The sequence below is a fragment of the Myotis davidii genome, unplaced genomic scaffold, assembly GCF_000327345.1.
Source record: "Myotis davidii unplaced genomic scaffold, ASM32734v1 scaffold68, whole genome shotgun sequence".
Lineage (NCBI taxonomy): Eukaryota > Metazoa > Chordata > Mammalia > Chiroptera > Vespertilionidae > Myotis > Myotis davidii.
The window spans coordinates 2557937-2570103 of NW_006300376.1; the positions used below are offsets into that span (position 1 = coordinate 2557937).

The 12167-nt window shown below is 44.1% G+C and overlaps 2 protein-coding genes across 3 annotated transcripts in view; one reads left to right on the forward strand and one right to left on the reverse strand.

The window, feature by feature from the left end:
- Nucleotides 1–12167, forward strand: part of RTN4IP1 (reticulon 4 interacting protein 1) — a 53250-nt gene that overhangs the window by 38192 nt on the left and 2891 nt on the right. Inside the window, exon 9 of one of the 2 annotated variants that reach the window (XM_015572732.1) lies at nt 5018–5162. In XM_015572732.1, the coding sequence (XP_015428218.1) occupies nt 5018–5125 (108 nt within the window). In that variant the 3' untranslated portion in view covers nt 5126–5162. Of the gene's footprint in view, nt 1–5017; nt 5235–12167 lie in introns of those variants that run through there. The other variant, XM_015572731.1, reaches the window with a different exon arrangement.
- Nucleotides 6389–12167, reverse strand: part of AIM1 (absent in melanoma 1) — a 48786-nt gene continuing 43007 nt past the window's right edge. Inside the window, 2 exon segments of the mRNA XM_006777212.2 lie at nt 6389–7993; nt 11565–11727. Of these exon segments, the coding sequence (XP_006777275.2) occupies nt 7905–7993; nt 11565–11727 (252 nt within the window). The 3' untranslated portion in view covers nt 6389–7904.

Here is a 12167-nt window from a genome sequence, read left to right on the forward strand (position 1 = left end):
CCATACCTGTTCTAGAGGCTGGAACTGTGGTTCTGTTGTCACCCTGCCCTGGCTCCCTGGTGTCTGTCCACAGGAGTGTGGACTTGGATTCATGCCAGGACCCTTGGATCATCTTGGTGCCTGTCACTCGTCTGTCTCTCCTCATACACCCCACCCTCTGAGATCTGCGGTTTCCATGTGCAGTGGACACTGAGGTGGGGTCTGGGGGACAGCTGGGCAGACTGCCCCGAGCTCCCCTCCCCACAGTGCACTCACACGTGCTGTCCTAAGTGTGTCTCCTCTGCTGACCGCTCTGACCTTGCACTTAATCACTTGAGGTTTGGTTTCCCAATCTATCAAATAGGCTCGCTTAGAATTAGGATGCCTTTTAAGCTCTGCTTTCTGCAGCTCTCACTGGGAAAATGGGAATTGAGAGAAAACCTTCTGCTGTGCCTGTTTGGATGATGTCCTTGCACCACCAGCTTTCTGCTTTGTGGTGAGCGGGCTTTTCTTGCCTCTTTCCTCAAGGGGCAGACAGGGTTTTGCTCCGAGGCTGGAAAGCGTCAGTATGCCTCGGCGGAACAAGGGAGGCTGAGGTTCTCACTGTCCCTAACTCCTCATAGGGGAGATGTCAGGCAACAAGTGCCAACCCCTGGGGCCTGGCTTTCTACAGCCTGTGTTTAAGGAAGGTAAGGCACCATCAGGAGACCCGAGTTTGGGGCCAAGACTGGAATGAGGGCTGCTGCCATGGCATCTGCCTCCTGGTCAGCTGTGAGCCCCGTCCATAGTGGAGGTGTGGTGTTGAGCCCACTCGCTTTATAACAGGGCTCCCTGTGCTGGGTGGACTGTAGCAGTGTCATCACATAAACGTCTCCACCTCACTGCGAGTCACCTTTCTTTCCCCTCTGGGTTTTTACTGATCCCTTTGTCCATAACAAACGAGCATTGTAGGCCTGAAGCGAAGCTGTCCACAGACACTGCCTCATTATCTAGTTAATCGCCATTTGCTATCACATATTTGGCCAACATTGGCATTTGCCTGCCTGTTAATCAAGAGCCTCTTTTTATTGTCACTTATGGGAAGAGCTGAATGACTCATTATGCCACAGTCAGCCTTCTGGGGTTATCCCCACAATAGGCCTGACCACCCGATTAAAGTGTGCGGTCGCTGCAGGCGGCCTGTGTCATCAGTTCCAGACCCGGTCTCCATCAGTGTAAAGTGACCAGAGCGGGATGACCCGAGGCAGCTCGTGCTGGAGCGGAGCAGTGAATTCGGGGTCCTCTGTGGCCTCTGGTGCCATGCTGCTGCCTTGGTTCTGTGACTGGTGTCCAGTGTTCTATGACAAGTCTATGTTGCTGCCTCCTTTCTTAATTTGTCACAGGTGCCTGTTTTGTGTTCGGCTTTGGATTAGTGCCTAGCACTTAGAAGGCACATAGTCAGTCTTTGTGGAATGAATAAATGTGTGTATGATATGAGTCAGGGACCCTAAGAATAGGGCAAAAGGCTGCTAATGTGCAGAAATTCATCTGGGAAGCTTATTTCAAATGAATTGTCTCCACCTCATCCCTAGAAATTCTGGTTTAGTTCTAACAGGAGGCCAAGGAGCATGCATTCAGGTGATTCCTTTTCAGGTAATCAGCATCCAGAAAACAATGTCCCAGGAGCTTTAGAGAGATTGGAGGGTTAGGAGGTTTGATATGGGACATGCAGGACACATTAGTGCATTCCATTCTTTTTAGCAGAGAAGGCAAATAGGTTTCATCTAACAAGCCAGCTCAGATCTGTTCATAGTGGCTGCAGTGTTGAGTTCTGAAAGTCATGCTCAGCTTGCTGGGAGGACCATGATTACTGATCAGGGATGTCCTCCGTGGTGCAGATGGGAGGGGTGGCATATATACCACACATCTACCATCTCAGTGGCCTGGACACAGGGTTTAGGGACCACTTCTGCAGCTGGCATGATCCCATAGCACGAGGCATGCGAGCCAAGATACAGGTAAGTGGTTATAATCCTTGGCTACCTTTCCCCACCTTAATATTTTAGAAGGAGCTGTAGAAAGCAGCTGACATTATATGAAAGGCTCAGTGAGCAGTTGTAAGTGCACAGACTCTGGCAGTAGATCGAATTCTGCCTTACCACTTGGAGTTATGTGTTGGGCAGCTTATTTAACTCTGTGCCTTAATTTCTTCATCTGTAAAGTGGGAATAGTACCTACCTCATAAGGTGGTTATAGGGATTAAATGAGGTAAACTATATAGAGCACTTAGAAGGGTACCTGTCGCAGGGAGGACAACACGTATCAGCTGTTACTTTTATCATGAGCGTATTGTAAGAATTTCCAACTCTTTGGAGAAGGGAACATTTGGAGTCTGAGGTGCTCTTCTGGTGGCTGAGCTGGGAAATTCACACAAGAGAAAGGTGCGTCCGAACACTACATAACTCTTCTTCCTTTTGTAAAAGGAAAAGTGTCAGAAAACATATGTGTTGGCTTATGCCTTCTGACAACTTATCCCCTGGAGATACAGTAGGTGGTCCACTGTGTCAACTATTAACTCTGCTTGAAGCTTTGAAAAGGAAGAGCTCAGCATGGGGAGAGGGTGCTACCTGGGACCTAGTTTCTGAAAAAGGTGTTTGGTAGTACTATTGAACCGTATGGTAAAAATAACATTCAGGCATTTTGAATGGCTGAGGCGGCTTTTGTGTCAATTCTGACCAACATCTTCGCTGTTCAGCAGTCTCCCAAGGCAGTTCCAGCCCTGGACGAGTTCTCCTCCGGCCCACATTGCCCACATACAACTCTTACTTCCCAGTTATCTGACTGGTTTCCACCTAAGTGACAGTAACAAAAATTTTTTTTTATTAACCGTGTCTTATTTTTCTGTATTCTTTTAAAAAATATTTATTTTTCAAGTATAGGTGATATACATTATATTCATTTCTGATGTACATCATAGCGATTAGACATTTATATAACTTATAAAGTGATTACCCTGATATTTCCAGTACCCATCTGACACCATACACAGTTACTCTAATATTGACTAAATTCCCTACGCTGTATTTTATATCCTGTGACTTTTTTTATAACTGGCATTTTTTTTTAATTTTTATTTTTATTTTATTGATTTTTTACAGAGAGGAAGGGAGAGAGATAGAGAGTTAGAAACATCGATGAGAGAGAAACATCGATCAGCTGCCTCCTGCACATCTACTGGGGATGTGCCCGCAACCCAGGTATATGCCCTTGACCGGAATCGAACCTGGGACCTTTCAGTCCGCAGGCCGACGCTCTATCCACTGAGCCAAACTGGTTTCGGCTATAACTGGCATTTTAATCCCTTCCCCTTTTCACCTAGCCTCTCACCCTATCTGCTGACCATCGGTTTTGTTCTCTGTATCTGTGAGTTAGTTTCTGTTTTGTTTGTTCATTTCTTTTTTGATTCCATACATAAGCAAATTGTATGGTGTTTATCTTCCTCTGATTTATTTCACTAGCATAATACTACCCTGTAGGTCCATCTCACAAATGGCAAGATTTCATTCTTTTTTACAGTGGAGTAATGTTCCATTGTACATATGTACTGCATCTTCTTTAGCCTGTTGCCTATTGAAGGACATTTAGCTTGCTTCCATATCTAGTAATGCTGCAGTGAATACTTGTTGTTTGTTGATTTATTGATGATAAGCACAGGTGTGAGGTGATATATAATTGTGGTTTAAATTTGTATTTCTCTGATGATTACTGACATCGAGCATCTTTTCATCTGTCTATTGGCCACCGTTGGTCCTCTTTGGAGAAGTGTCTATTTGGTCTTCTGCCTATTTTTTAATCGGATTGTTTTTGGGTATCGAGTTGCATGAGTTCTTTATATATTTGGATATTAGCCCTTTTCAGATGTATCACTGGTGAATATCTTCTCGCGTTCAGTAAGTTGTCTTTTTATTTTGTTGGTTTCTTTCGCTGTGCAAAAACTTTTTAGTTTGATGTAGTCCCACTTGTTTATTTTTTTCTTTTGTTTCCCTTGCCCTAGGAGATATAGCCAAAAAAATATTGCTTTGAGTGGTGTCAAACAGTTTACTGCCTATGTTTTTTTCTAGGAGTTTCATGGTTTTTGGTCTTACTTTAATCCAGTTTTGGTTTATTCTTGTATATGGTGTAAGAAAGTGGTCTAGTTTCTTTTTTATGCGTCTGTCCAGTTTTTCCAACACCATTTATTGAAAAGACTGTCTTTATCCCACTGTATATTCTTGCCTCCTTTGTCATAGATATAAGTGATATTTATTGAGCTCCTGTCACATGCCCTAGCATTGTTCTGGGTGTTGTGAAGGATACAAAAGAGGTGGCCTATACCACAGATACTCTCAGCTTGGGTCAAGTAAATATGCCAGTTAACAAAGTAAAACAAAGAAATCTGTCCTCATTCAGTGCACTGCCTGTGAGGAGGCCACAGGTATACATACAGCAAGAACCTTGGGGTACCCTCTTTGGTATTTCCCAATTGGGTGGGTAAGACGTGTACTCAGCTGTAACAAGCAGTCCATGAAGAGGGCCTCATGGGTCCTGTAGCAGTTCAGAGAGAACACTGCAAACTGGAGGTCAGGAAGGGTAGTGTGAGGCCTGGACAGGAAGGGTGGTAGAACAGAGAGAGGCACAAACTCACCATGTCAGGCAATGACAAGCAGACCATTTTGGTGAAGTGTGGGGTTTGCATAAGGGCTGAGGTTTAGATGGTGGTGGCCTTTGAATGCAGTCTTGGGAGCTGTTGAAGGGTTCTGAGTAGGAGAGTGACATGGCCAGCACTGAGCAGAAGTTAGGTTGCATGAGGATGCAGCTGGGCTACCTCACAGAGAGGAGGAGCTGATGGGAGCAGGGACAGCAGTCACAGGCCTGGCCTGGCAGCGAGCTCCTCCTCTAGGCACAGACAGACCGGAGAGAGATGGGTCTGTCTTAGTGAAGAAACTGATTACAGACGTTACCTGTCTTGATGGATGTCGCTGTTCTTACCCACCAGTCAGCCTTTTCTTGTGTTTTACAGATTCAGCCAGTTATTGAAAAAACCTTTCCTTTTTCTGAAGTTCCAGAAGCCTTTCTGAAGGTGGAAAGAGGACATGCACGAGGAAAGACTGTAATTAATGTCATTTAAATAAATAGTGTTTGGTGATTACTGGCTCTCTTATTTGGTGAGTGCTAGTGGGCCCGAACTTTTTTTTGCCATCCCTTTCCAGATTAGACTATAAATTCCATGTCATATACTTTTTGCTAGTAATTTCCTATCTTCTAAACTGAGCAGAGATTGATTTTACAGCCACACCACCACCCTCCACACATCTCTCTGCCCTGCCCAGAGTGCTTTCTGACGTAACCCATTCCTGTTTGCTGAGAGGTCAGGCCTCTGCCCAGCACAATGAATGCACATGTAAGACACACTGTGAAAATAGCCACACTTGGACTTCTCTGTAAAGTCAGTGAAAATTTCATGTTGTTTTTTCCAAGCTGTTCTTTCACACCAGATTTGTAAATTGTTGTGGCACCTTCTGTCCTAGTGGCTAAAACTGATTTTACTGTTTTATGCTCCCTCTTAGGTGAAGCAGTGAGCACGCTTTCCTTTGATTTTTGTTCCTCTGCTGAGTTCTGAACTCTTGGGGTCATATATAAACATCTGGCTGTGATTTGGTTGTTTACTCTTAGAAATTGAAAGTGATGCTAAAGTGCCTAACTTTTAAAAACCCTTACATTTTGCATAAGAGCTAGACCTCCTTCAACCAGTGAAACATGCTTCTCTGGGGACCTTTCCATGGAAATTTCCACCCTTCCACTGGGGCCCACAGCTCTCCGTTTCTGACTTTACTAGCAAATGCCCAGTGCGGCTTTTGAATCTCTAGTGTGCCCTTCATTCGTTGCAGGTGAGTGTTGATTTCCTGTTGTATTGATAATTACTGCACCCTAGACACTCGCGTTTAGCTTTTGATATAGACCTGTTTGAGTAACTTTCTGCTTAGTTTATTCCTATTAGATACTCATTTACTAGTGTGTTGGATGAGGGCTTTTCTCTGGAATTGCTGATCTCATCACTACAGACTTATCTTAAAAGAAAAAACTGTGTTTTTTATTTCAGTTGTAAATATGCCACTTTGACTTCCACCTGAACAGTCAGCTCTTAAACTCTGAGGTATCCCAGGGGGTGTTGCAGGGTAAACTCAAGGCAGAACTCACTCCCCCTCATGTCCACTCAAAAAAGTGTAGTGCACCCTTTCACCAGTGTCTGGAAAGAGGGGAGTCAGCTGACCTTTCCCTGCCATATTCTAGCCCCCCTATTGCTTTGTCCTAATCAGGCATTTGTTTCTAATCTGCCAGCTGACTCTCTTTGAAGTGTTAATGAGGGCTACTAACCGATTTCATAACACAGTTAACCAGAAACAAGTTTATTCAAGAGATAAATTCAACAGAGGCTACTGTAGGATGTCTTACCCCACCACACTGTAATGGATGCACAGAGGCCGAAAAGCAGAGCCCCACACCTCAGAACAAGACAGACATGCTGGCTGCTGTTGGACATGTACAAACATTACTTTAAAACCGAAGGTACTACTACGATGACCATAATTGCTTACCACAGACTCCAGAGAGGATCAACACTTCAGAATGGGAAACATGAAAAGGAAACCAGGTTTGTTCTTCCTGTGACAAGAGCACCAGCATTCAGTGCCGAGGACGACGAATTGGAGACAGAAAGAGGAAGAGGGTGTTCAAGACTGTTTTAGCAGTTTTGTTCAAAATGGGTATCCACAGTATGAACAGCGCCATCTGGGCAGTGTATCGTCAGCAGTTAAACATTTTGAACTTTCATTGAAGTGCTTGCTGAATTTTAGGGTTTTCAGAGTTCTAAGATTTGACCAACAAGCATCACTGAAGGCCTCCTGCCTTTCCGTTTGGAGAATTGCTGGTCATCCTCCTGAGCCTTCCACACCCAAAGTGACCACGGGCGGCAATACCGAGACCTGACTGTCCTCGGAGCATGGCTGTGCAACATCACCGGTAAGGCAGCCCCGTGCAGGCCTCCTGCCAGTGCAGCTGGATGGGAGGGCAGGGGATTAGGCTAAATTACCTGAGTCTAGCAAAGGATTGCATAACATTGCTTCAGAACTAGTTATAGATGAGTGGGGATGGGCTAATAAGTTAGGTCATGGTATACTGTTCTAGCAGCATCTGTAAGAAAAGCTTCAAACAACACTTGTGTGAAAATCTAGGGCAGCCCATGGTGAATTAAAATAATCCAAATCCTGCTAATAAATGTAAGCAGACATGGACATGAAATCTTTTAAATTTTCTAGTTTTTAATATTAATTCAAGTGTTTTGTCTATACTCATTCAATTCCTTAACATATGTCTGAATATATAATTTCCCAATTGGCTATACAGCATAATTAATGATTTCAGAAAACAGAAGGTCAAAGACCAAAACTATAGGCCTAATACATTATTTCTTCTAAGGTCTAAACAGTTTCTACCTTACAGACTAAAGCTTTACCCTTCCCTTTAAAGTGTAAGGCGATGTAGGTCCACCAAGTCGGCGAATTTGTTCCTGTTCTCTCCTGTCACTGTCTTTGGAAATCATGTAAAATGTACAGTCTTAAAGTCTTGAGAGAAGGTTTCTCTAAAAAACACCCCAACGCTGCTAACGAGGCAACCTGTTTAAGCAGCTGCTGAAAGGAACTGACAGGCAAGAAGTGAAAGTGGTTTAAACTATTAGTCTTTTGAAGAGATGAGACAGTTGTCCCGCTCCTGGCACTGTGATTCGTGAATGAAGGTAGAGGTGCTAAGGAGCACATCCGCTTTCCTCTTGGCTCCTGCCCGCAGTCCTCCTCTTTTTAAATAAGGCAGCTGGAAGACCTCCAGAAATAGTCCTCCTGTGTTGTCCAGGGTTATAGGACCATGGCTTCCCACACTTGTGTTAACTTCTCTTTGCTGGCAGTGTTGAGGATAATGTGGTTCTGATCATACTGTGCACCCCCTGAAAAAAAGGAAAACATGAGAGGAAATGTGCCCACCGTGAAGCCAACACGTTTTACCTCAGCACCAGAGTAATGAGAGTAGTAGTAACCAGGTGCGGAGCCATGTGCCGCATGAAACAAAGCAGGAGCAGAACCCTGACAAGTACCCAGTCTGACAGGCTCAGTCACCGGGGGTAAATGTGTTAAAATCCCATAAGGGCACCGGCAGCTCCACACAGGTTACAGGATCTCCTACTTCCTGGGCTCCTTTTCCTATGCAAGTCTCAAACCTACTCCACAGTCGTTAAGATGTCTGATATTGGGGGCACAGGGAAGAATATAGAGAAGGGAAAAGGAGCAGAGACTGAAATATATTCAGTGGTGGGGTCAAGGATTCGAGGCATCAGTGAGGGAAAAGCAGGCAGACCTGATATAGTGGGATGGTTGTCTTTTTGGAACAGGTTTTGCATGAACAATGAAAAATGGCTGTATTAGGTAAAGGGGGAGGTCTGAATGACACCAGAGGTATGGGCAGCACTCCCACTACTGAGCTCACAGGCTTTGGTGTATAAAATTCACGGCATTTCAGATGCTGAGTTCCATTGTATGAGTATGGTCTCCATAAACTCCTTTCACCAGAATGTTTGTAAGAATATTTCCCAACAGGACCTACTAGATATTTCAGAGTGTTAAAGTGTCTTCTCATCTGACTTTCCCCCGAGTGTGGAATGAACATCCTTTCAGATACCCTGTAGTTTTCTAGCATAAGTCTCTGCACCAAGGCTATGTCACTGAGGACTCCATCAGAATAAAAATCATCATCTGGCTGGAGGGTTAGCGTGACTGGCAATGAAATCATACTGCAGCCTCAAGCTAAGAATTAAATGTCTCCTTACTCTCTTTCAAAGCACTTACAAAATATCCAAAAGGTTTGATAACTTACACTATAGAGCTGGGTAGCTGGGGAAGGAAATCATCTCTTATCTAGTGTTCCTCTCATAGAGTTTGGTTTATCATCACTGACTGTAAAGCAAGCATGTCAAACTCAAAGGCTAACATGGGCCAAATATTTGAGTCATGCAGCCCATAGGCTGCGAGTTTGACATACTTAGTCTACAGCAGTGGTCGGCAAACTGCGGCTCGCGAGCCACATGCGGCTCTTTGGCCCCTTGAGTGTGGCTCTTCCACAAAATACCGGCTCTTTTACAAAATACCGACTTCTATGCATGGGCCACGAAGTTTCAATCGCACTGTCCATGCGCGCCCCCACGTGGTATTTTGTCTAGAGCCTCCACACGGCTAGGTGTAGCATAGACTACAAGGGCAGTGTGCCTTGGGCCTTCTATGTGTACTTTTGCAGTAAATCCCACTGTGCCCATCAAGACACACAGTGTGCTCCACTGGGATTTCTGGAAGTGCCCTCTCAAGGTCCCAATGTCCTCTTTAATTTTCTGTGTCCATTACAGCATAATTCTAATTAGAATCATGAAGACTATAAAGTTCCTGAGAAATAATCTGATTCATTCTTCTTCCTTTGGGAGAATTAAAATCAGCCCAGACATCTGATGTTTTTAAAGTGAGCATGAATCAGCACCCACTGTTGTCCTGTTGGTCTGGAACAATACGTGATTGTCTACCCAAACAACTCGCTCCCCAGACACCAGGAGACAGGTCTAATAAATTTTATGGCAATATCACTAGGTAACAAATGGTTCCACAGATATAGCTAATGAAACTATAGTTTCCTATAAAGTGCACCAAAGAGATGTATTTGTATTTCCTTAGCAGTCTGTGGGCTGTGGCCCTACTTGCTCATGTCCACAAGATGGCACCATTCTCCCACATTCTGAGACAAATTCCGTTTAACAAGCCCTCAAGTGACTAATGCAGCTGCCATACTAGGTAGACTGAGCATTCAGAAGCCTACAGACAACATCCTTACTCAAGAGGCATTTGGCTAATCTCCGTGCGTTTTAGGAAGGGACCCTGGGACTTAAAGTCCTAAGGAGGAACCTCCTAGAGTCCCATAGTTCTTGTCAGAGTAAAACTAAAAGCCAGGCGTCCTAACTCCCGGGTCAGCTGTTAATGTAGCAAGTGGGGAAAAGTCCTGTGTGCCCAGCACTTCTATAAGGTAAGCTCTCTACAGCCATGACAGTATCCTTTTTCCCACTTTGAGCCTTCCGCCTGGTGAGTAGCCAGTAAATCCAGGTTGAAAGAACCAAAGAAGAAATGCTCCAAGAAGTTAGCTCATAAGGATGACAGTGTCCTTAGCCCCAGACAGAAGCTGATCACATTTGTAAGAAACATGAATCCATGTGTTCAGAAAACCCACGTCTCCAGCTCAGTCCCTTTTCCTTGGCTTCTTTGGAGGTTTTGAAACTATCTTAGAGACAGAGAAGTTCCAGGTGAACAGGTTGATGAAAATAAGAATCAAGGAGGGTCTGGTTCTGTGATTCTTAACCAGTCTGAACCTCCAGTTGACCATTTGTAGAATGTCCACAAATGACACATTTTGTATCCAATGTAATGTGAAGGAGGTGTATTTATATCACCATTCATTCTCTGAATGTTACATCTATTTTCTTATATCTTGCACTTGATATTTTTGGCTTCCATCCAGCCTGCTTAGCTTGTGCGCCCTAAGTGTACTCTGCCTTAGCCCCTGAGCACCCTTCCAGCTTCTCAGGTTCCTTGTGAATTCTAATCCTGTTATTAAGTGGGCTGGCCACCATCCATCTGGAGGTCACACACAGGTGAAGCCCACCTCTGCTCCTCACACAGTCCCCAAAGTCCCTGGTAAAAATGCTGCTTCTCCATCATCCAGAAAAATTATTTTAAAACTAAGTTGCAGCTGCTTCTTTATTTCTATATCAATTTTTAATGACAGCTTGGCCAAGAGCCCTGATTAAAGTAAAATTAAGCCAACTTCCTAGCAATTTTTTAAAATGAAGTATGTGATATAGTAAGGCTACATTATAACCATTTCACTAAATTTATAAACATAATCATGTTGGCTTTCCTGGTAGGAAATAGAAAGTCTCCATTAATAAGTCCTCTATGTGATTCTGATACAGATAAAGTTTGGGAAACACTGTCCTAAATTTACTTGTTCTTCTCAAGCACCATCAATTTGCTTTGGCTTTTCATTGAACAAATGTTCAGTTGAAATCCTCTTGGCTGTGTTAATTCCTTTTAGATCTTAGATCTTTTCAATGAAAGATTACATGTCTAGACATGAGATTCATCAACTATACTGAGACCACGGCCTTTTAACTTGTGATTTTCAGTCTTACTGTTAAAATAAAAGGCTTGAAGACAGCCCATGTCCAGACTTTACCTCAACACTCATTGCCAAATGGATTAACCCCTCTAAGCCTCAGTTTTGGGGGCTGTAAAGTGGGATGGGAAGGAGGGGATAACGTAGTTTGCTGTGACGATCACATGACAATGCAAAGTGTTTAGCACAGTGGCTGACATAGTGAAAGATTTCTCACTGTTTATACTAGAGCTCACCATTTTCAAAAGTAAAGAAGAGATTTTCAGTTAACTAAAAAAAGGCACAACCAAGAAGATAAAGGGAACAAGCCTTACCTTTGATATCTAAAACTAAATTTGGCTTCAGCTTGCTGTAGATTCTACCGTCGGACTTCATGCTCCAGAACTGACTCTCGGTGCTCTGGTCCAGGGCCAGGCCCAGCTTGGAGCCGGAAGTGACCAGGCTCCCCACAATCGTCAGGCAGCAGTCTTCTGCTATCTGCTTGGTACAGAGATACGTGTCTTAGAGAGGAACACACGTTCAAGTGTCACTGTGATCAGTTCCCTGTTTAAGCTGATTTTTAAAGCCACCCGAGATCCTGACTTCATTCACCCGTATGCCCTTTAGTTCAGGTGACACGAGTGACAGAGGGTTCTCTGTTCTTCTCCATTTTAAGGGACTTCTGCCCTTTGGGGGACTCTCTTACTAGTGAGAGAAGCCTGAGAACATCAAAGCTGCCCCTCATGATGGTTTTTCCTCCCAGAAATGACTGTCCTCCAAGGCTGGTCATGCCACCAAACCTACCCCCACAGAACCACCTCTGTGCAGCCAGACCCTTCTAGAATGTGGCTGCACCTCTAATTTTGAAGGCTATTGTAGCACTAAAGTGGCTAAAAGGGCATTTTGTCATTTTAAACCTTGAAATCCCATTTATTGCT